A 24,878-nucleotide genomic window follows, 5' to 3' on the forward strand; every position below is an offset into this window, starting at 1 on the left:
AGTACATTTGCAGGTTTTATTAGATGAAGTGTGAAAAATACTGAAACAATAGAAGCAATTGATCCTAGATCCAGAGAAGCAAAGCACAGTTTCAATTTGAGCTTGTAAATCACCTTCATGAGTCATGTCACCTTGACCAAGGCCCTTGCTTTCTTTGAACATCAGTTTCTAGAACTAAAAAAATATGAATATTCGCTCTCAAGGGTTATGATGAAAATGAAGACATGATTCGTATGTATGCACAGAAGTAAAAATTACAAAGTTCCCCAAGATTCATTGATTGACAATGGAAATTTTTTCATGTATTTGTGTTTTATCCTTTACAGATATTTTACCTAGTTTTCACAACATGATCATGTAATAAGCCAAGAAACATTGAGTGCTTACTTGAGGCCAGAAAACAAATAAATAGTTAGCCTAGATCATTGTCTGTCTCACTCCAAACTCCAATATTTTTAGTATCTACATTATAGAAGAATCACATAACTCTTTTAGCTGCCTAATTTTCTTAATGCCTTCATTGATTTAGCTTTTGCAAATCACTTATACCATAAAGTAGATGGTGGGGGCCACCAGTTGAAATACATATGAGGAATGAAGGCAGAATCTTGGAACAAGAAAGTTCTGTCAAAGTCAACTAGGTGAATTTGCCTAACATAAAGCTCACCAAACCATTCCAGACACATTGTCAGGGAAGGAATTAACTGCTCTGCTAACTCCTCCTCTGCTTAACCATGCTTGCTACCCCCAGAGTTCCTCCTTACATCATTTGAATTCGCTCCAGCTGCAATTTATGCCCTTCTTCTCTTATCGTTGCCTCATCGGAGAGGGAGAACAGCTGGTCACCATCCTCCACATAATCACACTTGGGATAATGAAGGTGGTTACTGAGTCACCCTTCAACAATCCCGGTCTAGGTCTTGCTATGCAGACCTATTTACTGGAGAACTGACAAAGATGGCAAATGGAGGGAAATGCATTTAATACACATTCACACCTAGTAAAGTATTGAATAGGAAAACTGTTTTGGGAGAGAGCATTGTATCTCATTATTTGACTGCGGCTAATGTTCTGCAATTGTTTTAAGTCTGAAATCCATTCCGTAATGGCTAAATATGTGATTTTTCATACAACTTGGATTTGGCTTTATCTGAGTTTGAGGTAATTAAGTCAGGAAATCCAAGGTGAAAAAAGAGGGTTTGGACAGAGGCCAGCAGGATATTTGATCCAAGGCACATGTGTCTGAAATTAAATTTGGGAGTTAGACTGTGCTGTCCTTAAATCACGATGGCAAATGAAGGGGAACCTTCTGTGTGCTAAGAAAAGGGGATATGTAGGCTGCTGCCTTACGGGAATGGCAGGGGACAGGGATAATTCCCAGAAACTGCCCAGATTGACTGAAAGACTGTTTGGCACTGCAAAGTGAAGGAACTAGAGTGGACAGCTCACTATAATTACCTTGTCCAGGTTCCTGAGAGAGTGTCTGTATGCCCAGAAGACTGGGGCAGACACAGCTGCTTGGATGCAGGAAATAAGGCATTGCCTACATGCAGTGATGTTTAGGAGGAGCAAGCCCACTTCAGTTCAAAATAAGATATACAGACATATTTTTTCACTCACTATAGTTCTTTATTTTTAATACATTGATGTTTTCAGCATCCAAAGGAAGTCCCTTTTTGAGAAATAATACTCTCCAATCTTCAGATCAGCTAATGGCATACCTTAAACATAATTCTGCAAGAATGAGAATTAAATTCAGGCTCCAATTCCGGCTCCAGATGAGGTTGGAGAACTATCAGATTGTTCATTCAACCATCTGATTATGCACCAGTAACATGAGGGCTAAAACAGTGTCCATCTCTTAGGAATGAGCGTTAAGTGATTTAATAAATGAAGAGTTTCTAACAATGCATAGTGAATAATAAAAACTCAGTAAATGTCTATTACTACACATTGTTTATAGAGAGAAGGGCACAGAAAACTAATATTTAATGGGAAATGTCCTTCAAGACAAAGTCCTAGAACAGCAGATATTTCAGTGGTTAGTTTTTCAGAAGGAATGGAAACTTTCAGAAACAAGGTGTTGACAACTATTTGGCACAGTTGGAGCCTAACAGGAATATATTGTTTATTCTGGATATGTCACTTTAAAGAGGATAATCATCAATTAAATTGTATCCCTGGTAACAATCAAGTAGAAAATAGTTCTTATAATAAATGTGAATGCAAAAAAATGAGAAAGTTTCATTTGTTCAATTTAGAATGGAATTAGTGTGGTATATGTTCGAGGTCTTCCTTGGCTAAGGAATATAAAAAACCTTTCTAGGGAAGGAAATCAGGTCCACATAAACTGGAAAATGCAAGGACTTTTTTTCATTAAAAACAATTGTTTTCACAATAGAACATAATTAAAATATGATTGGGCTGCCTGGAGCATTGTATGAGTTATTAAAATTATAAAGGATAGATATATCTTGAAGATCATATATAGAGCCTAGTGTACAAAACTCACCTGGTTGTTTGTACATTAAAACTTTTGTAAATTGATTAAATTGTTTTTATTTTGGACTTTACTAGTTAAAAATGTTTCAAAAACCTAATGGGCTTAAAGCACTTTCATCAAAACAATTTCTGTGCAAGTCTATCTATCTGAAATGGAAGTAAAACATATATTCTTAGAATAGTATCTATGAACTTCATGAAATTTGATCTCTATATTAATAAAAATGGAAAGAAGACAAAAATCATTTTACTCAAATCAAATATATAAAGTATCAAATGAAACATCTTCTTGAGATTATTTGTTTATATGTTAAGAAAAAAATGCCTTTTTTCATCAGTTGAGCAGCTAATTTACTTTGCAAAATCCTGGAGCTCTTGGAACTGCACAGTGAAAGTCTCCTCTGGGATCTGAGCAGACTCACTTTCTGTAGAGGCACGTTGTTGACTGTGATGGAAGATAAAATCAAGGAATACAATCAGGGTCTCTGGTATAAGGCAATTATTACAACCCTGACAACCCTTTGTAAACAACAACTTACAAAGATGTTGTATGGAATGAACAGGGTTATTTATCTGTACCCAGTAACCCTATTAAGAATATGATTTGTAGGAACAGCACTGTGGTAATAGTGGGTAAACCTTCAGACAAAGCACTGGCATCCCATATGGGTACCAGTTCAAGCCCCAGCTGCTCCATTTTTGACGGAGCTCTGTGCTGATGGCCTGGGAAAACCATGGAGGGTAGCCCAACTATGCAACCATGTGGGAGACATGGAAGAAGCTCCTGGCTCCCCCAGCTCTAGCCATTGTGGCCATTTGGGAAATAAAGAAGCACTTTCTCTCTCTCTCTCTCTCTCTCTCTCTCTCTCTCTCTCTCGTCTCTCTAACTCTGCCTTTCAAATAAACAAATAAATCTATTTTTTTTTAAAAAGAATATGATTTGTGACTTACAATGTGATTAGGTGAAACCCAAATTTTTCACCATGCTCTATAAGACCCTGAACTTGCCTACCTATCCAATCTCATTATCTTTTACATTCCCATTCTTTTATCCCCATGCAAGCAAAGTGTCTTTTTCCTATGTATTGGTCCAGCCAAGTTCACACCTTGATGCATTTGGACTACCTTCTTGTTTTTCTCCTAGATCTATGCATGATTGTCTCCTTATGGACATTCAAATTTCAATTCAGTATTTCTTGCTGACCATGAGTCTAAATATTTTTGGTATGCACCCTACATCTTTCACCATCACTCTTTATTTTATGGCTTCTTTTAATTTTTATACAATTTGCTAGCTATCTATTTTGAATGCTACAGTACAAGTACCTAGACTATCACCTGACTCACATGGACAATCAATGCATATAAATTTATCTCAGGTAGATATTTATGAGTTCATTGATCACACACAAAACATATTCCTTGCATTAGGTAAGAGATGAGACTAATGTTTTTCACGTTCACTATAGACTTCCCAATGCTTGAAAAATACTTGAAATGTGTGACACTTCAATAAATCAAAAATTATGGATCCTGTTTTGTTTGGACATTCATATGTGAAGAATTTAACTACATTGTAGGACAGTAGGTTTTGTGATTCTCCTTTTTCTTTTACTTAAATCTCTTTCATTCTTACTTATCTAAGTTGGGAAGTTCTGAGCTTACAATGTTAAAAGTAGTTTCATTGTTTTATGCTTATGAAGATAAGTCACCAATGCAACTGAATTCTACTACTCCAATCCATGTAGCTGTCTTTCTTCTCTGAGCATTTCTAGCCCCCTGTTGTAGAGAAAACTTGGCCCTCTGAAGATAAAGCTAGAGACTGTATCCTTCAGGTTCATCCATATTTTTGCAAGTTAAAGGAGATGGGTATGCCAGTTAGACTGATTGACCAATACATGATGCATGCATGTATCAAAGTATCACTTTCTATTCATTCTCATGTAAAATTATTATGTATAAATCAAAAGGGAAATGGAAAATGAAGGGGAATAAAAGACTAAAAATCTACATCAAGCAGCCGGTGCTGTGGAATAGTAGGTAAAACTGCTGCTCCCATATGGGCACTTGTTCGAGACCTGGCTGCTCCACTTCAGATCCACCTCTCTGCTATGGTCTGGAAAAGCAATATAAGATGGACCAAGTCCTTGGGCCCCTGCACCCACATGGGAGACCCGGAAGAAGCACCTGGCTCCTGGCTTTGGATCAGCGCGGCTCCGGCCTTTGCGGTCAATTGGTGGGCAAACCAGCGAATGGAAGACCCCCCTCTCTCTCTGCCTCTCCTTCTCTCTCTCTGTAACTCTGACTTTCAAATAAATAAATAAATCTTTCAAAAAAATTTCCATCAATCCAGTGGATATTTTTGAAGTCATGGAATTTACAGACTTTTAAGAAGTTCTTGAAATGCTGGAGAGAAGTTATGTGAGAATACAGATAACGTGAGTAATGAAAGACTCAAACACCAGTATCAGTGTCTTGGGTGAGCTATAATTAAAACACCTGCCAATACTAGCAGCTATAGAGAGCACGTGGGACTTGAACAAGTTAAAGGAGAAACAAAATCGGTTTTGGCAGATATGGGCTGCTGGGTTTTAACCCCTTTAGAATGCCCAGAGTCTGCTTTGCCAGTCTCTCTGTCTACTGAAATGTAGTCAGATGCTCCTGCACACAGACTCTACTATCTGATTAGATATGGTCTGTTTCCAGAATGTTAAATAAACACAAAAAAGTAGAAAATAGAATGAATTAGAAAATAAAAATTATATGTACATAACAATCCTATTTCATCTTTTGTTGTTATCATGATTATTATTTGTGTATTATTATTTGTCAAAATATTTTTCATGTCAGCATCCACCTTTAAAGTATAATAATGTTATAAAATATTTTGATCACCACTTATTCCTTGATTAAATATTTAAGGTTGATTCAGCAAATAGTATCTTTGATAACAATCACCTAGTCTCGCAACATTGATTTTATATCCTTGTTGAAAAAGAGTAGACTTCAAATAAATATATAAGATGATATAGGTATGATAGTGTTTTATTGAAAATAAAATGCCTGAAATGATAATGACTGGGTATAGAAAAATGTTACTACTTAAGACAGGATTAAGGATTGTTCTCAATAAAATGTACACTGAGAGCTGAATGCTGTCAAGAAACCAGAAAGAAGGCTCCAACAATAGATACAACAGGTGTAAAGATTACAAAGCCCATCTGAGCTTGGCCTGGGCAAGGAGTTTCTAGCATAGCATGGCTAGAGGCTAGGGAGCAAAGAGGAGAGTGGTAGTGTTTGTTCTTATAAATGTGAGCAAAAGTCATACCATACTAAGCTTGGTAGGCTATCAGCAGACACTATGAATTTTATTCTGAGTTTACTGGATGTTTTTGAGCAGGATCAAAATTTATCTGACTTATATTTGTTCTGGCTAAAATATAATATATTTAGGAAAGTAAACTGTAAATATCAATCTGGAAGACCATATCAAATGTAAGCAACTAAGATATGAAAATGAATTAAACGAGGAATTTCCAGTAGCAATGGAGACAGGACTTACAGAATATAATGAGAGTATAGGTGCAGGGGATAAAGAGCACGAGGGTTAAGTATTACGTTTTGACTTGATAGTCTAGATGTATGATGATATCTTTTACGACTAAAAGGAATAACTAAAGGAGAAACAGATTACCACAGTGAGAAGAATCTTTGGCAACAATGTGAATAAATTTTAGAATTTTTCTTTAATAACATTTAAATTTCATTCCAGTGAAGTAATCAATTAAAAATGAGTGATAAGTCACAGTCATAGAATGAAATGATTTTAAAAAACAAAAAGAAATCCTTATAACCTCTTCAAGGAAATATAAAAGTTTATTCCCACTAAGAAAAACACTATGGCAGTTTCTTTGATAATTAAAAAAAGTATTACCATACCTCTAGAGATTTGTACATCTGGATAGATATCTTTAAATATTGAAAGCGGGCACTCAAATAGATTTGTGGTTACCCATATTCACACTGTTATTTGCAGTAGCCAAGAGGTAGAAGCAAGTCAAGTGTCCATGGACAGATAAAAGGGCAAAATTTAAGTGAACATGACAGACTGATAGCAATTCTGTTGCATTTCGTTTTTAATTTTTCTTTTTTTCTTTTATTCTTCCCAATAAGTACTTTGTAACTTCTCTTTTTTCATATCACCATATTAGCATCACTCAGCCTTGTGATAAAATGAGAACTATTCTGTAACAACGTCATTATCTCACCACTTAAAAACCTGTAAACCTGCACCTGAATCCATCCTCTTCATTATTAGTGGATGAACTCCCCACATCAGCTAGTTGTTAACTGGTGGTGCCATAACAAGTAGAGTTGTGCTCAGTTGAGCAGTTGTTCTACTGTTTTTCCTGGGCTCCATCATGTGGCTGCAGCGAGCTGCCTCTGTAGTCACAGCTGAGCAGCTAGGCCCCTGTCTTCTTTTTGACCCCGAATGAAGTAGTAGGAAAGTTTCCCATGTCATCCCTTCTCCAGCTCCGACGAACATAGAATAGAGAGATGCTCGCCACTTGAGAAGGGAGAGAGAACTGAAGCTCAATGGCAGGCCCACCATGGAAAAATGCAGCTGTGCTGAATGCCCCTGCTCTTGCCAACAAGCCCATACTCTGCAGTGACTATTAGGAGCTTCCACAGCCAATTGGCTTCTCCCACCCTTGCTTCTACTGCCAACAAAAAGTGAAACTCCAGCTACATGTAGAGAGGACAGGAGTGGGAGCTTGGGAGCATACTTCAGAGCTCAGAGACTGAATTCTACAAATTCAGACCCAGCATCTGATAAAGCCCAAAGACTGGAGGCCCCAGACAGTGCTCACAGACTGAGCATGTAGATCTGCCTGGCATCAGGAGGAGATCTCTGCTCCCAGTGGTAAGGTTTATTTTGGCATATATCAATGCTGGCCTCTGGTAGCTTAGAAAACACACCTGGGACTTTGTAGGAACCTGTGACTGTGGGACTTGGTTGTGACCTATAGGACCTTCTTGAGTGTCCATAGGACTGCCTTTGCCATTCTCTTCCAACCTTGGGCAAAGAGAAAAGATGAAGGGACTGGACAGATACTAATGGTTTCCACGCTAAGGCAAGTACCTGTGGACAGAGAATCTGGACTTGTTCCAGTATCAAGGGGGTAACTTATACCTTGGTGAAACAGACTTGTTTGGGTGTGTATCATCATCAGCCTGTTGTGAGCCTGCTGTAACATCACAATTGCATGGAGCCTGATGTTTGTGAAACCCAGATGTGACCCACTTAGGACCTGCAAGAGGGTCACATGGCTGCCTCTATCACTTCTCTACAACCTTGGACAGACAGCAAGAAATCACAGAAATGTTAAGAGACTTAATGCCAAGCTGAGAAAACCCAGTGTGGAGCAGATTCCAACATTCCCTTTCTCCAGGTCACTGCAGGCAGAGCCTCTGGATCTGTGTCAGTGCCCAGCAGAGATCTGCGGTTCCAGTTGAGCAGTCTTAAACTCCAATTTGCATCACCAGGGGCTAACAGGTGCAGTATTGGGCAATGATCCTACATCCGCAGCAGACAGACCACAGCAGTAGCATTGGTCCTACCCTAGGGACACACTGATTTTGCTGGACAGAGGGCTCTCGATGAATAATGTAGCCTCATGGAATCCATGGATATGGACAAGGGGTCTGAGCCTACCACAATCCCAGGAAAAGGTTGGTGAGGACACACTATACTTTTTAGGTATTTCTCTGATTCAAAGTAATGATACATCAACTGTATATTTGGGACAAATTTGAATTTGGGATATAGAGTAAGAGGGAATCGTTAAAAACATGTTAACAACAGATTTAGGGCAAACTGTGACTTAGGGTGCTATCTAATGCTGACACAGCATAAAGCATCCATAAGGATATATACAAATTATATATCTGCTTGGATATATAATTCTGTATATATAATCTGTATAGCTTGTATATATATATACATATATATACAAGCTATACAGATTATTTAGAATGTTTAAAAGGATAGCCACAGATAAAGCCAGATCATTATAACCAACCTTTCAGTGCATGGCAATATTGTACACCAGCAATCATCAAGAACTTCCAGGAAATCATGACTGCATCAAAAGAACAAAATAAAGGATCAGAAACCAATCATCTAGGCATTTAAATGTATACATTTCTGGATGAAAATTTCAAAAATAGCTGTTTTATGGAAACTCAGCAAAATTCCAGAGAACACAGATGAATTATTCAATATTCTTACAGATTTGGTAGAGATGTAAGTAATTAGACAAAATCAAGCAGAAATGGTTAGTTGAAAGTACAACAAGTAAAATTAAATTATGATAGAAGCAAGGATAGCTGAATGGACAAAACTGAAGAATCAGTGCGTTTAGGGTCAAGCAATTTGAAAATATACAATTGAAGGAGAAAAAAATGAATGAAGAAGAAAGAAAATTTACAAAAAACAGGGTAGAATAAAAAGAGCAAATATTAGAATTACTGGGATGTAAGAGGAAATTGAAAATGTGAAAAGGGTTAAAACACATTCAAAGAGATCATAACAGAAAACTTCCCAAATATACAGAAAGATGCATACAGGGGTAGGAAGTCAAGGATCAACAGCCAGATTCAAACTAACCAAGTCTGCCCCAAGACATATTATATTTATGCTGTTCAAGTTTAGTGATAAAGGGAAGTTTCTCAAAGCTGTAAGAGAAAAGCAGCAAAAATGCAATACCTATACATCTGACCGAAGACTTCTCAGCCAAAACCTTATAGCCAGAAGGGAGTGGGATGAGACTTTTACAGTACTGAAGCAACAAAACTGGCAGACAAGAGTACTGTTTCCTGGAAAACTTTCCTTCAGATATCAGAGAGAGATAAAGAAACCCCCAAACAAATGATGAGATAATTTATCACCACTAGATCTGTGTTACAAGAAATACTAAAGGAAGATTTTCAAACTGAAAGAAAATGATAAAGAGAAAAAGTAGTCCAGTGTTTGTAATAATTTAAATTAGTACACTATTGTGTAAAACCACATGCAATTTCTTCAAAAAAACAAAAACAGAACTATCATGTGCTCCTGCAATCCCATCCCCGGGGATACATCCAAGGAAAACAAGATCCATCTGCTGAAGAGATATCTCCATCTCCACCCCCATTTTTTCGGCAACAGTATTGACAATAGCCAAGAAATGGAAGCAACCTAAGTCTCTATTTACTGATGTAGAAATAAAGAACATGTGGTGTACATACACAATGAAATCTTACTTACCTATTGAAAAGGATAAAAACTTGTCACTTTCAAAGCATGGATAGAACTCAAGGTCATTATGTTAGGTGAAATAAGCCAATCATATAAAAGTAAATATCCTATGATCTTGCTCATATGTGGTGTCTGCAGGTAGGTAATCTCTTTGAAATTAAAAATATAACAGTGCTGACCAGAAGCTGGGGAAAGATTAAAGAATGGGTATGAAGTTGTACCTGAATAAGAGTAAGCAGTTCTGGAGTTCTGTTGCAAAGTAGGATGACTTTCAGTGATGAGGAACCTTTTTTTCTGCTAAGGATCATTTGGATATTTAAAATATAATTAATGGGCCATATAAAATTAGCAACTTAAAAATTAGCCTGCCATAAATTTATTGAATTTCAAGTTCCACCTTGGTATAGACGTTCCCCAACTCTGCTGACTGCATATTTCTCTATTTTAAAAAAATAGTACCCCAAGAGGTCAGCATCACGATATAGTGGGTGAAACCACCTGCAATGCTGGCATTCCATATGGATGCCAGTTTGAGTCCTGGCTGCTCCACTTCTGATCCAGTTCTCTGATCCCTGTGCCTGGGAAAGCAGTGGAAAATGGCCTAGGTCTTTGGGCCCCTGCACCTATGTGGGAGACCTGGAAAAAGCCCTTGATTCCTGGCTTTGGCCTGGTCCAACCTTAACCATTGTGAACATCTGGGGCATGAACCAGCAGATGGAAGATCTTGCTTTTTCTCTTTCTCTCTCTCTTTCTCTCTTTATATCTTTCACATAAATAATTTTTTTAAAAAGTACCCCACACATACCCTCAATTTTATATGACTGTTAAAAATTTTAATATAAAATTAAAAAGTTAAAAAATAACAAAATTCGACTTGTCTTCCTGTGGTTAATCTGTCTGGTTACAAAGCTCATTTTATACAGAATTTTATTATGGTAGCATGAGAAGACTAATATGAAAATGAAAAATTGTTTGACCACCATTCTGCTGTGTCTGTAAATCTGACTACTCTAGGTATATCATATAAAATTTAAATTTTTAAGACTTATTTATTTATTTGAAAGGCAGAGTTATGGAGAGGCAGAGAGAGAGAGAGAGAGAATCTTCCATCCACAGGTTCACTACCCAGATAGCTGCAATGGCTGGAGCTAGACTGATCCAAAGCCAGGAGCTTCTTTTGGGTCTCCCATGCAGGGGCAGGGGCCCAAGGAGTTGGGCCATCTTCTACTGTTTTCTCAAGATCTGAAGCAGAGAGCTGGATCTGAAATGGAGCAGCCAAGACTCGAACAGACACCCATACGGGATGCTGGCACTGCAGTAAGCAGCTTTACCCACTTCGCCACAGTGCCAGCCCCTAGCATAATGTTCTGAAAGTTCATCCATGCTTTAGCAAGTGATAGGATTTTCTTACTTCTTAAAACTGAATAATATTCCACTGCATGTGTGTATTGGATTTTATACATTATTATTTGTTTGCTTTTTAAATTTTTATGTTTTTATTTTATTTGAAAGGCAGAAAAAGAGTGAGACAGAGATCTTGCATCTGCTAGTTCATTCCTTAATAACCTGCAACAGCCAAGACTGAGACAGACAAAAGCCAGGAGCCTGGAACTCAGCATGGATCTCCCATGTAGATAGAAGGGACCCAAGTACTTGAGTTATCATCTGCTGCCTCCCAGAATGTGCTTCAGCAGGAAGCTGGACTAAGAAGCATATACCAGGCTGTCTGTTATGGAATACAGGCATCTTAACCAGCTCGTTAACCACTGCACCAAAAGCCCACTCCTGTTAGCTTTCATTTTAGCTAAAATTAGTGTTTAAGCATCCATTACAGTTTGAGCTTTCGAAACCTCTGAAGTTTCTTTGAGATTCCCAGGAGCCATACTTTGATTGTTCCCAGTACAAAGTAATCTCAATATGGACTGTTGTAGAAATGATATTTACCATCCTTTTAAACTTTCAGCAACATCCTAAGTATCCACAGTTTTTTGTTTCCATTTTACAGATCAAGCAAACTGAAACTGCAGCCCGTGGTTTGAGGGCGTGCAGCCCATGCTACATGAGGTAATGGCAATTGGAATCCCTATAAGTGGAGGCAGGAGAACCTTGCCTAGCCCTTTGAACTAAAAGAGATTCAAACTCTTTCTTAGTGGCTGAAACACTTCTCTCTCACAGCCTTTCAAATTTCACTCTTCCTTCCCAGCTAACTCTGCTGTTGCACTGATTCAGACTGACCTTAGAACAGAAACAGGGCCTTCATCGCTTCTTGGCATTGCTCCTTCCATGGCATTAAAACTTCCTCAGTTCTCTGTGACATCATTGAGTCTTCACTCCTATCCTGAGCAAGGGTTTCCAGCTCTATCACTACTCCAACAGTTCCACAAGTTGGGGTTGAGAGAAGCACTCACCCACCATCCTTATGTTAGGATTGCCCAAAGAGCAGCCTGGTCTCTCACTGTCTCTTCTTTCACTGCTAATACTTACAGATTGCTTATTTATCCTCTCTACTACTCAGTTTTCTGCAATGGGCATCAGGAATCCCAAGCATTGGACATAATAATAACTTTGGGTAGCATTAAATCTCTTCCGCTTTGTTTGAGATGAATGGGGCACTGGGAGTCTGTGCTCTCTGGAAAGCAAAGCAAAATACCCAAATTCGGTATTTTCTAAGTATGTGTGTTTGAAACAAACCATTAAACAATTTCACTGCAGAATCTTACAAATGTGGAGCTTTGATAGCAGCTCTGTCAAAAGTAACTAGTGCTATGTATATTGTAAAAGTCATTACCTGTTTTGTCTAAATTATTGTTCTCTATCCATTGCACTATATCTACCTGCCTACATAAACATCAACATTTTGTTAGAAACAGAAATATCTGGACTGCCACTCGCCAGAGATACAGATTGGCTAGATAAGGGGTGGAGTTCATAATTTTATATTTTATAAGTGTGCTTGTATCATTTTTAGTAGAATATACTTTGAGTAACTATTGATCTGGAGCATTACATCTTTGTGTGTAATAATGATACTAGCACCTCATGCATGTCATACTATGTACCAGACCATATTCTAAGTGCTTGAAAATGAAATTTATGGGGTACAATATATACTAGCCCTATATATGGCACTTCCACCTTTGAGAAAACAGTAGAAGCCCAAGAGCCACTCTCACTTTCCTCCCAACCCTCTCCCCTGAAGCAGGTCATACAACCTTAGAAGAATTTTCTATGTTTGACCTGAAACAGGTCAGGAAGACCCTCATTCAATAGGTACCCTTCCTATACCGAGAAGAAGGGAACATCTTCAAACCCAGAGACATAGGGATGCTGAAAAATTAAACACACGGGCTTGCTAACTCCACCCCACCCCAATGTATTTCCCTTGAATCACACTCCCTTCATCCAATTATATTTCTCTACCTCAAACTTAGCTTTAAAATACAGAAATCTTATTTTCTTTGGAAACTTATTTTCTAATAAAATATCACAACTCACATAAAAACACCAAATAAATGTGGGTGCTTTTCCTTTGCTAATCTGTCTTTTGTTATAGGGACCTTAGCTTTGAATCTGAGATGAGAAAAGGTATTTCCTTACCCTACACAATCTTGACAGGTGAGAAGAATCAGGTGAATCCAGGAACAGTACCCCCAGAGCCTGATTTTAGCCACCGTGGCATATTTTCTCCACACTCTTAGAGGTTCCTGAGTTAGACTTGAAATGGAATTATCCAGAGCACTGAAATGTGCTGTCACTCTCACTGTCTCTTCTACAATTTTGAATTAAATTGTCTGCACATTCTCCTGGGTTAGATCTCAAGCAAATGCCCATTAATCAGTCTGCCTAGAATTGGATAGATGCTTTTAAGTGATTTCCAACATGCCAGCCCTGGGAAAGGTTAACAGTAGAGGAAAAATGCCCAAAGATCTCAGGGTCCAGCAGGCTGGAAAGCTGATCTCACAAATATCCGTAGAAAATGTGGTCACCACAGTGACCTCTGAGACTCAGGAGGAGGACATTATTTGCAGCTGTGTTGGACCTTCTCACCCTTCTCTTCCAATGAAAAGATACATGAACCACCTAACTCCTTGCTGAGTTCAGGATAGTGGAGCCATGGCAGGTTCTGCAAGAAAGGTTAAAGCACTTTAGTCTTACAAGGAATGCATTTGTTGTTGAAATCCTTCAGGGGATATGAGCTAAAGGTAAAATCTAAAAATGAAATAAAAGTGCCAACTAAAATTACCACCACTACCACCTTTCATGGAATTGTCAATCTCTGTCCTTCTCCTGTTGTTGACATCCTATTATTCTTATAGAATAGTAAGTAGTAAAGTCATATTTGACCGAAGAGAAGTGATTATTTTGGGGCCATAACTCCTATTTTCTAATTATTAGAGTATCAGATAATTGTATTATGAGGTTGAGGGCAAGCATAAACCACTGAGAACAATTCCATGAATAGAGACTTGTAACTTTTGAACCAAATACCACAATTATTCTATTGGGTAATTAAAACTTGTCTGCTGCTAATTAAACCAGAAGTATCTTAGTGATAATTAAAATGAGTAAGGCCTATGTATTATTTACACTAAACTATACAGTCTAAGGCTAGTTTAATGCCACACATGTTCTAGAACAAAATAGCCTTAGTCCACATTCAGTCTCTATTATCTATCAAACTGGAGGTCTTGATGAAATCACTTAAGCTCTTTCTTTTAGGTTCCTCATTTGTAAAATAAAAAATATTAGCATTGCCAATTACATAGGATTATGGTGTGCATTAATTAGTCAATGCATGAAAGCTTAAAACAGTGTTTGGCATATAGGAAGAATGTAAATGCTATTATCATATTGCTGTACATAAGAAAGGCTTTGATGTACCACCAAAGACCAAGGACAAAGAAATGGTGTAGAGTCCATGTGTGGGCAGAATTCAGAAAGGGGAGTGATCACTGCTGCCTGACCAGTAAGTAACTCTTAACTTTAGTATAACTATTTATAATGTAGAGCCAGAAATACTTGCCCTTCTTGTATCCCAGAGCTGTTGTGATAATCGAATGAGATGGTGTTTGGGAAAAATTTTATGAATTTATGGAGAATGATAACTATGTCATTTAGAAGTATTATTTTATCATTTTATGAGAAGACTCAAGGAGATGGTAGACCTCAAAGAAGGAGTTGGAAAAATAATTCTGATTACAGTTAGAGACAGGTAGTTTCACTAAGTCACCCATTGACTGCATCATGCTACAGGATAACATTGTAATTCATCTTTTTTTTCCCTTTTAATTGTCAAAATCAAAAGGAAAGAAAAGAGTGAGAGAAAAGACCTCACCCATTTAAATATGATTTCAAAATACTTTTCTCTTATTCAACTGCCAGCACCATACAATGTACAATGTGCTGTGATGAAACTGTCGTCTGCTGGATTACTGAGCTGCCTGTCAAATTGCTTAGGATTGTGGGAGCTAGATCTCCATTTCATTATTAGTTTCTGGCTGTTATGGTATTATAGGTTCTCCTTGTAATAATCTTGTTCCTGCATTCTTCTCACTGAAATGTCTCAAATACCAACGTAAAATAACATTTTAATATAATTTCCTCAGATACTATAAGGAAATAAATTTATACACAATAAAAACATACACACATGCATGTATATTCATATTAGTACGCATATTTGCTTATGGATATACAAGCATACATGATATGCATAATGTACATATATTTTCATCAAAGTCATCATCACTATCATCTAAATGTGCTGCTTTGGATGGAAATTTAAATTTCATATTTTCAATTCAATTTCCTTTATTGTGAGATTTTATTTGCCATGAACTTTCCACAGCTGAATATTGGAGTTCTGAATAGAAGCATTATTTATTAAGCTAAAATTTTAAAATGTATATTTTAGGATTATTTAATTAAACGCTTTCTAGACTCATAGAGGGCCTGATTATTTTGAATCAGAGCTTTTGTAACTCTCTTGGTAGGGATTTATTCCACATAGGTGCAATGTGGATCCACTATGCTTAATCATCCTGAAAGCTCTTTTAAGGGATCTTTCCTTACCATTCTGGGAAGACTTTGTCCTAACACATGCATATTATTGTTTTCTATTGCTCTGTCTTGTGTGTAATTTCTAAGGTTGATTATCAGGGAAAAAAAATGAAGAAAATGGTGCAGCTTGCTTTCTTAAGGATTTAAAAAATCTAGTAAGTGGAAAGTCAAAGTTTCCTGGGGCATGAACTATTCTACAGATCTAGGGTGGATCCCTTAAGAGGTGGAATTTACCACACTGTCAACCCAAGTTTGGATAGTGTTGGACAGTAAACAAGCTCCAGCATCAGAAAAACCAGGTTTAGGTCTATTAAAAGAGCTTTCAGGATGATTAAGCATAGTGGATCCACATTGTACATATGTGGAAGATTGAATAAGTCCCTACCAAGAGAGTAACAAAAGCTCTGATTCAAATTATCAGGCCCTCTATGAGTCTAGAAAGGGTTTTAATTAAATAATCCTAAAATATGTGTTTTTGTTTTCAGTGAATGTATGTTTCCTATCTCTTAACCAAGATGATAAAAGATTCTAACACCATAGAGTTGATGTGAGGTTAATTGAAGGAATGAAGGCTAAACATCCCTCAAAATATACAACAGTTAAAAGGAGAAATTTATTTTCCTGGGTGCAAAAATCCTGAGAAAACTCAATTAAGGCCAGTGAAGTTGCAGCATGTTAAGCTGCTGTTTCTGAAAATCTGTATCTTATATCCAAAGTTCCCCTCGCTTCCTCCACAGCTTCCTGATAATGCACACCATAGGAGGCAGCAGATGACGGCTCAAATACTTGGATCCCTGTCACCCACATGAGAGACTTCATGGAGTTCCTGACTCCTGAGTTTGGCCAGGCCCAGCCCTAGCTCTTGCTGGTATTCAATAAGTAAAACATGGGAAGACCACAGTTCCACAGGAGTATAAACAAGGGCTAAAAATGACAATCACATACCATAATGTCCATTTCATTCTTATACATCTTCTGTATTCTATATTAATTGCCACATATTACAGGAAATGTGATATTTGTCTTTTTGAGACAGGCTTATTTCATTAAGAATAATGGTCTCCAGTTGCATCCATTTTATTGCAAGAGACAGAATCTCATTTTTTTTATGAATGAGTAGTATTCCACAGTGCATATATACCACATATTCTTTATCTAGTCATCACTTGATGGACATCTGAATTGATTCCTTATCTATTATGAATTGAGCTGCAATAAACATGGGGGTACAAATAACCCTTTCATATGCTGATTTCATTTCATATAGGCAAATTCCCAGGAGTGAGAAGGCTGGCATATGGTAGATCTATTTTCAGATTTCTGAGGAATGTTAATACTGTCTATAATAATGGTTGTAGCAGTTTACATTCCAACCAACAGTATATTAGTGTATAAATTCCACGGTGTTCTATGTGAATGATCTTTCTGATATGTTATGGGATTTGATTAGCTATTATTTTGTTGAGGATTTTTACAACTATGTTCATTGGTAATATTGGTCTCTTTCTTTCCTGTATCTTTTCTGGTTTTGGAATTAAGGTGATGCTGATGTCATAGAAGCTGTTTGAGCAGGGCCAGTGCTGTGGGCTGTGTCACAGTAAGTTAAGCCTCTGCCTGCTGAACTGACATCCCATATGGGCACCAGTTAGTGTCCCACCTTATCCTCTTCTGATCCAGCTCTCTGATAGTGGCCTAGGGAGGCAGTGGAAGATGGCCCAAGTGTCTGGGTCCCTGCAGCCACATGGGAGATCAAGAAGAAGCTCCTGGATCCTAGCTTTGGATCTGCCCAGCTCCAGCTGTTGCTACCATTTGGGGAGTTAAACAATGGATGGAAAAACTCTCTTTTTATCCCTCTGTATATCTGTAATTCTGCCTCACAAATAAATAAATAAATGTTTAAAAAAAGAAGGTGTTTTGGTGAATTCCCTCCCTTTCAGTTGTTTTGAATAGTTTGAGAAGAATTGGAACTAGTTCTTTGTTAGAAATTGGTAAAAGCGAGTAAAGCCGCACCTGCAGTACTGGTATCCCATATGGGTGCCAGTTCAAGTTCCGGCTGCTCCACTTTCAATCCATCTCTCTGTTATGGCCTGGGAAAGCACTGGAAGAAGGCCCAAGTCCTTGGGCCCCTGCACCATATGGGAGACCCAGAAAAACTCCAGGCTCCTGGCTTCATATCTATGCAGTTCTGACCATTGTGACCATTTGGAGAGTAACCAACAGATAGAAGACTTCTCTCTCTCTCTCTCTCTCTCTCTCTCTCTGCCTCTGCCTCTCTGTAACTCTGTTTTTCATATAAATAAATAAATCTTTTTTTTAAAACTTTTATTTAATGAATATAAATTTCCAAAGTACAACTTATGGATTACAATGGCTTCCCCCCCATAACTTCCCTCCCACCCACAACCCTCCCCTTTCCCACTCCCTCTCCCCTTCCATTCACATCAAGATTCATTTTCAATTCTCTTTATATACAGAAGATCAGTTCAGTACATAGTAAGTAAAGATTTCAACAGTTTGCCCCCACATAGCAACACAAAGTGAAAAAATACTGTTGGAATACTAGTTATAGCATTAAATAACAGTGTACAGCACATTAAAGACAGAGATCCTACATGATATTTTTTTTTAAATTAATTAATTTTCTATGCCATTTCCAATTTAGAATTCAGTAGTGTAGCCATCCGGTCTGGGGCTTTTCTTTGTTTGGAGGGTCTTTATTACTAATGTGATTTCCAACTTGGTTACTTGTCTATTTAGGTTTTCTCTGCCTTCATGACTCAATTTTGGTAGGTTGCATGTATCCAGAAATCTGACCATTTATTCTAGATTTTACAATTTTTGACATGCAGCTGTTAGTAGTAATTTCTGATTATTTTTTATTTCTTTTTTTTTTGTACTATAAATTAAAAATGTATTTTAACAAGTTCCAAATATACTTATTAAATATAAAGATGTTGGCTCTGGTACATAAGAAAATATTTACAACTAAAAAAAAGCAGATCATAGAATATACATATTCTGTCTATAAAAATAAAGCAAAATGTTTTATAGTCGAAAAAGCCAGGTTTTATCTCTGCAGCTGTTACAATACCGTGTCACCAGCATTACTGAACACACACGTGCGCGGCAGGACTCGAACAGCAGTCTTGGTTTAAAGCTCATACTGGCTTTTCAGGGCCTGCACGTCTTCCAGAGTAAAGTGGCTGTGCGGTACGTCCGCCAGGGCATCAAAGAGCTGTTGGAGTTGCTCCTTCTGGTCCTTGCTAATGAGCGTCAACATCATCTTAAACCTGTCTGCTTTACTCAGATATAAAAGGTGCTGATAGACCAGGGAGGGGTCTTTATCCATGAGATGGTTCTTCAGAGCCTGAACCAGGAGGAGGAACGTATCCCCTTCAAGTTTGTTACTCAACAACGTGGGCAGCTCTTCCGGTGCCGTGGAGGCTAACAGGTGCGCACAGGCTGCCTTATCTTTCCTCAGACTGATAGCGTTGATGGCCTGGCCGAACTCATAGGCATTGTGCGGTCTGGCGAGCTGAAGTTCTTCCGAGTGTTCCAGCGGCCCGTTGCAGTCCTCGCCCTGCTCGGAAGCCGGGGTGTCGGCGAGGACGTCCTCCCTGGTTGGCTGGGGCTCCCTGGCATGGCACTCAGTCACCTCTTGAATCTCGATTTTCTTCCTCTCCTTGACTTTGTTCAGTGATGCCGCATCATCCTTAGTATTAAGGAATCTGGTGACCTCTTCCAGTTCCATCTTTGCCTCAACAATATTTGGGTCTAGTAGGAGAACTTTATTGAGATCGGTTAAGCTTTTCTGATAATTCTTGAGTCCCTTGTGAGCCAGCGCCCGGCGGTAGCACGCCTTCACGTTCCCGGCATCCATCTGCAGTGCCTGATCACAGTCCCGCTTTGCCTCTTCAAACTGACACAGCTTCAGGTAGCACAGAGCTCTGTTCGTATATATGGCACATTCCTTGTTGTTGATCTTCAAGCATTTGCTGTATTTACGGAGGGCATCTGTGTAGTTTTTGTCCTTTACACACCGATTTCCTTCCTCCTTCAGGGCTTTAAACACGCTTTCCTCTGTGCTGCCCGGCGGGCGGGGTCTGCCGAAGTCTCCCTCTTGGTTAGGGGTCGTCTCTGCGGCAGGGCGCCAGCCTGGCACTGGGGCAGCAGTGGGCACGGCAGGGATGGGCGAAAGCTTCTCCCGCCAGCTGGGTCCATCCAGCTCCATTAGGATTCTTGTGATTCTGTTGACGCTGTCGTTGGCTAGCTGGATTCCGCGGTTGATCTGCAACACTGTCTTGTAATCCACGTAAGCCTTCCCGTACTGCTCTAAGGTCTCAAAGGCCATGGCCCGCCGCAGAAGAGGCTTCACAGAGAAAGGCTGAAGCTCCAGGGCCCTGTTACAATCTTGAATGCAGCCACTGCAGTTCCCTTCTTTTAGGTAACATGCGGCTCTATTTGAATATAAGATGCTTAGGTCATCTGCGCTGGCACTTCCTGCAGGCTCCAGCTGCGCTATCGCCGCCGAGTACTTGGCGGCCGCCTCGGTGAACTGGCCGCCCTTGAACAGCTCGTTGCCCTGGCTCTTGAGGTCGGCGGGGCCCGAGGGCGCGTCGGCCGGCGCGGGGTCCCCGGGGCCGGGGTGCGCGTTGGCGCCGGCGGCCGGGGCCAGGGTCGGGGCCGGGGTCCCGCCGCGCTGCTCCGCGCCGGCCGCCGGCGCCCGGGTCCTCCGCGGCCGCTTGGCGCCGTCGCTCCTGCCCGACAGCTTCTTCTGGATGTTGCCCATGGCGCGCGCGGGCTCGGCGGCCTCCTCAGCTGCGCTGCCGTCCACGCGGCGCCTCGCGCTCTCCTCTCGGTCTTCATCTTCCGAGGTCTCTACTTCCTGGATGACCATCCTTTTCCCTTTGCTTTGGGTCTTAAGTGCAGGTTCAGAATTTTTCAGATCTCTTTCAACCTCTGACAAGGTTTTCTTGGCCAAATCATTGTTGGGTTCAACAGCCAGTACTGTATTCAGATCATCTCTAGCTTCCTGGAGCTTGTTTTGGTGTTTATACGTGGTGGCACGGCGCAGAAGAGCCTTTATGTTTCCAGGTTCTAACTCCAGGGCCTTTTCGCAATCCTGAAAAGCACTATTCCAGTTCTGCAACTTGATTCCGGCTTGCGCTCGGTTGTTATAGGCAGCTACAGTGGGAAGGGCTGAGATGCTCCTGGTGAAATACATCACAGCCTCTTCAAAATCTCCCGAGTTGAAGGCTTCGTTTCCTTTTTCCTTCTCACGAACAGCTAGAAGAGCCTTTTCCTTCTCAGTCAGACCTGATGTGTCTATTCTTGTCTCAATTTTAGACAGATGTGCCCTGTTGTCAACAACAATCTTTTCTTTGTAATCTTCGTCGATTTTTGAACATTCCTTTTCCACATCAAATTTATCCCATTCTGCATAATCCCTTGGAATTTTCTTTTTAGTTGATCTAGTTTCAGAAGATTTTTCCTTGCCCACGTGAAGACAGTTGTTTGAACCACGGACCGGAGGCAAATTACCTTCCATCACTGTAAACCTTTCAGTTTCATGAAAGTGCATTTTATCTTCTTCTTTTTTAATTTCTGATACCCAGCTCTTTATGTCACTGTCAATTTTTTCCCATTCTTCTGCTGTGAAACTGGATGCTGTGGCTGCGGGCTTGTCCTTCCTCAGAGCTCTGCTTCGAGGAGCCAAGCCTTGAAGACGCTTTTCACAAAGTTCTGTGAGTTCAGGATAATACCCTTCCTCGCCAGACCTGAGCACACAAAGGATTTTTTCCAAGTGTTTCACGTCTGAGCATTTTTCAATATACTTGAAATCCAAATGTTCAATGGGAATTTTAAATGTTTTTGTTGTTCCAAAGCCCCACAGTGATGGATACTCTTTGGTAGTCATGACTCAGATTTTAAAAGTAGGGTTAAAGGATACATCTTTTTGTCCTTTTCTTGTACATTATTCTGTATCCACATTCTCTGCATCTGATTGGATCCCTGGATTTTATTTCATTTTTGGTGTGACATTCTCCACAAATATATATCATTGGCTGCTGCTTCGGGGGCTGAACGTCTTTCTGGGCGTCCATTGTCGGTCCCTGCGTAGCACGGAGGAACTTCGCATCTCTATTTTTTATTTCTGTGATAGCCATTGTAACATTTCCCTTTTCATCTCTGATTTTATCAACTTGATTTTTCGTTTTGTTTTGTTTTTTGTTTTTTGTTTTGGTAATTGAGCCAATGGTGTGTCAATTTTTTATATTTTTCAAAAACAACAACAACAAAAAAAAAAAAACACAGCTCTTCATTTCACCGACCTTTTGTTTCTTTTTTTATTTCAATTTTGTTTATTTCTTCTCTAATTTAAATTCTTTGCCTCTTCCTACTAATTTGGGGTTTAGTTTGTTCTTGTTTTTGTAGGTATTTTATTATTTATTTTATGTCTTTCTAATTTCTTGAGGTAAGCACTAATTGCTATAAACTTCCCTTTTACCACTGCTTTTGCTGTATCCATAAGTTTTGAAATGTTGTATTGTCATCTTTTTTCCTTTCCAGGAAATTTTTTATTGCCCTTTTGATTTCTTCTAGGACCCATTGTTGATTCAGGAGCAAAGTTTTGGTCTTCATGTGTTTTAATATTTTCTAGAATTTCTTGTTATTAATTTCCGACTTCATTTCATTGTGGTCAGAAAAGATACAAGGTATGATTTCATTTTTTAAATTTTACTGAGACTTGCTTCACGACCTCACATATGGTCTATCCTAGAGAAAGTTGCATGCACTGATGAAAAGAATGTGTATATTTCAAATGTGGGATGAGAAGTTCTGTAGATATCAATTAGGTCCAATTGGTTCATAATTAGATTAGCTCTGTTGTTTCTTTGTTGATTTTTTGTATCATTGATCTATGCATTGATAAAAGTGTGGTGTTGAAGTCCCCCATTACTATTGTATTGGAGTCTGCATCTCCTTTGATTTTTTTCATTGATTTTTATTTATTTATTTGTATGTATCTCATAAATACAACATTAGAAACATGGTAATTCTTCCCGCCACTCCTGTCCTTTCACCCACTCCCCTCCCCATTCCTCCTCCTTCTCTTGTTTGGTCCGAGAAAGAAAAGGAAACAGAAAGAAAGAAAGAAAAAAGAAAGAATTGAGTAAAAAAATTTAAGAGAACTGTTCCTCAAGAGCCTAAACAAGGGCTGGTCTTTGTTATTGCTTCTCAAAGGTGTTTTCACCTTTTTTTCCATCTTCTTCTTTTGCCTTCCTTCCTCCTCCTTCTTTCCTTTTTGAAACATAATTGTCTTTAACGAAGAATCCAAGGATGATACATCTTTTGTGAGCTCTTAGACATGACTATAACTTATGAGTCATGATAATAACCTCCAATTAATACACTAAAAGGAATGATTCTTGAGAACAACTTTTACTATTAAGTCTCATGATACAACTCTTTGAGGACCAAAGTTCTGCATGGGAAGTTAGTGAACAGTGACTCTTGTTGATTATTTAACATATAACGCTCTTATATATGACATCAGTAATCACCCAATGCTCTTGACATGAGCTGCCTTGGCTATGGAAGCCTTTTGGATCCAGTTACTCGACAAGGCCATAAATAAGGTGGAAGTTCTCTCCTCCCTTCAGAGAAAAGTACCTCCTTTGGTGGACACTTCTTCCCACTGGGTCTCACATACAGAAGTCCTTTTTACAGAACATTTTTTTTCCTAGAGTGTCTTTGCTTTCCATGCCTGAAATGCTCCCCCTGGGATTTCCAGCCAGACTAGAATGCCTTAAGGGCTGACTATGAGGTAAGAGTGCTACTTAAAGTGATTGTCATTCTATGAGTCTCCTATATGGACTGCTTCCCATATTGGAGCCTTAACTCCTTTTTAATTGTGTCTATTCTTGTTTCCAAACTTAGTCCTATTAACATAATCACTTTAACTCTTGATTGTGTCTATATGATCACTTTACCACTTATTCATATCCATTTGATCTTTGTAACACTTAAGCTGCTATTTTTATCAGCCAGCTTAAGGGGTTTGGGGGTTTTATGGCTCGTTGCTAGTTTGAACATTTAGAAATATGTTTGTATGAATATATGTAAGTGTGTCTCCCTTTAGACCCATTAGCATTTGTTTTAGACAGCCTGGTGCCCTGGCACTGGGTGTATCTATGTTTATTATAGTCACCTCTTGTTGAATTAATTCCTTTGTCAATATATAATGTCTTTCTTTGTCACTTTTAACAGTTTTTATGTTATATTCTATTTTGTCTGATATTAGGATGGCTACATCTGTTCATTATTGCTTTCCATTAGCCTGGAATATTGTTTTCCAACCTTTCACTTTCAGTCTGTGTGTATCTTTGTTGGTGAGCTGTGTTTCTTATAGGGAGCAAATAGATGGGTCTTGTGTTTTAATCCATTCAGCCAGTCTGTCTCTATATTAACTGGAGAATTTAAGCCATTTATATTCCAGGTTACTATTGATAAGTCACAACTTGGCCTTGCTATTTTTCCATAAATATTCTTTGATTGCTTTGGATTTCCTATGTACTTTTACTGGGAGACTCTTTGCCTTCACATTCTTTCATAATGATAGCTATCTTTCTGTGTTTTTGTGTGTATCACATCCTTAAGCATCACTTATAAAGCTAGACAAGTGGTGACATATTCTTTCAATTTCGTTTTGGTATGGAAGCTCTTTATTTCACTTTCATCCTAAATGAGAGCTTTGCAGGGTACGTATTCTGAGTTACAGGTTTTTTTTTTCTTTTAGTATCAGGACTATGTCTCTTCCTTTTTCCCCAGCCTGTACGGATTCTGATGAGAAATTGGCTGTTAGTTTAATTGGGCATGCTCTGAGGGTACAGAGCAAATTTTCTAATGTTTTCTTTATGGTTTACTGTTGAAGTTAGACTTTTTCTGATCATGTCTATTAAGAGTTCTCTGTGCTTTCTGTACTTGGATATCCCTTTCTTTCTCCAAATTATGG

General features: G+C 38.8%; 2 protein-coding genes across 2 annotated transcripts; both read right to left on the reverse strand.

Annotated features, from left to right (window-relative positions):
• Window positions 1-18,821: 18,821 nt before the first annotated feature.
• LOC133774901 (sperm-associated antigen 1-like) lies at window positions 18,822-21,866 on the reverse strand. Its single transcript, XM_062212882.1, has one exon. The coding sequence runs from the start codon at window positions 21,777-21,779 to the stop codon at window positions 19,014-19,016; it is 2,766 nt and encodes a 921-aa protein (XP_062068866.1). The 5' UTR covers window positions 21,780-21,866; the 3' UTR covers window positions 18,822-19,013.
• LOC133774902 (DNA-directed RNA polymerases I, II, and III subunit RPABC4-like) lies at window positions 21,764-21,997 on the reverse strand. Its single transcript, XM_062212883.1, has one exon. The coding sequence runs from the start codon at window positions 21,964-21,966 to the stop codon at window positions 21,802-21,804; it is 165 nt and encodes a 54-aa protein (XP_062068867.1). The 5' UTR covers window positions 21,967-21,997; the 3' UTR covers window positions 21,764-21,801.
• Between the last annotated feature and the right edge of the window lie 2,881 nt (window positions 21,998-24,878).

This window comes from Lepus europaeus, chromosome 16 (genome assembly GCF_033115175.1).
Source record: "Lepus europaeus isolate LE1 chromosome 16, mLepTim1.pri, whole genome shotgun sequence".
In the NCBI taxonomy this organism is placed as follows: Eukaryota; Metazoa; Chordata; class Mammalia; order Lagomorpha; family Leporidae; genus Lepus; species Lepus europaeus.

What these genes read in the sequence shown, in the direction of transcription:
- LOC133774902 (XM_062212883.1), bottom strand. Translation starts at nt 21,966, where the DNA reads ATGGACGCCCAGAAAGACGTTCAGCCCCCGAAGCAGCAGCCAATGATA.
- LOC133774901 (XM_062212882.1), bottom strand. Translation starts at nt 21,779, where the DNA reads ATGACTACCAAAGAGTATCCATCACTGTGGGGCTTTGGAACAACAAAA.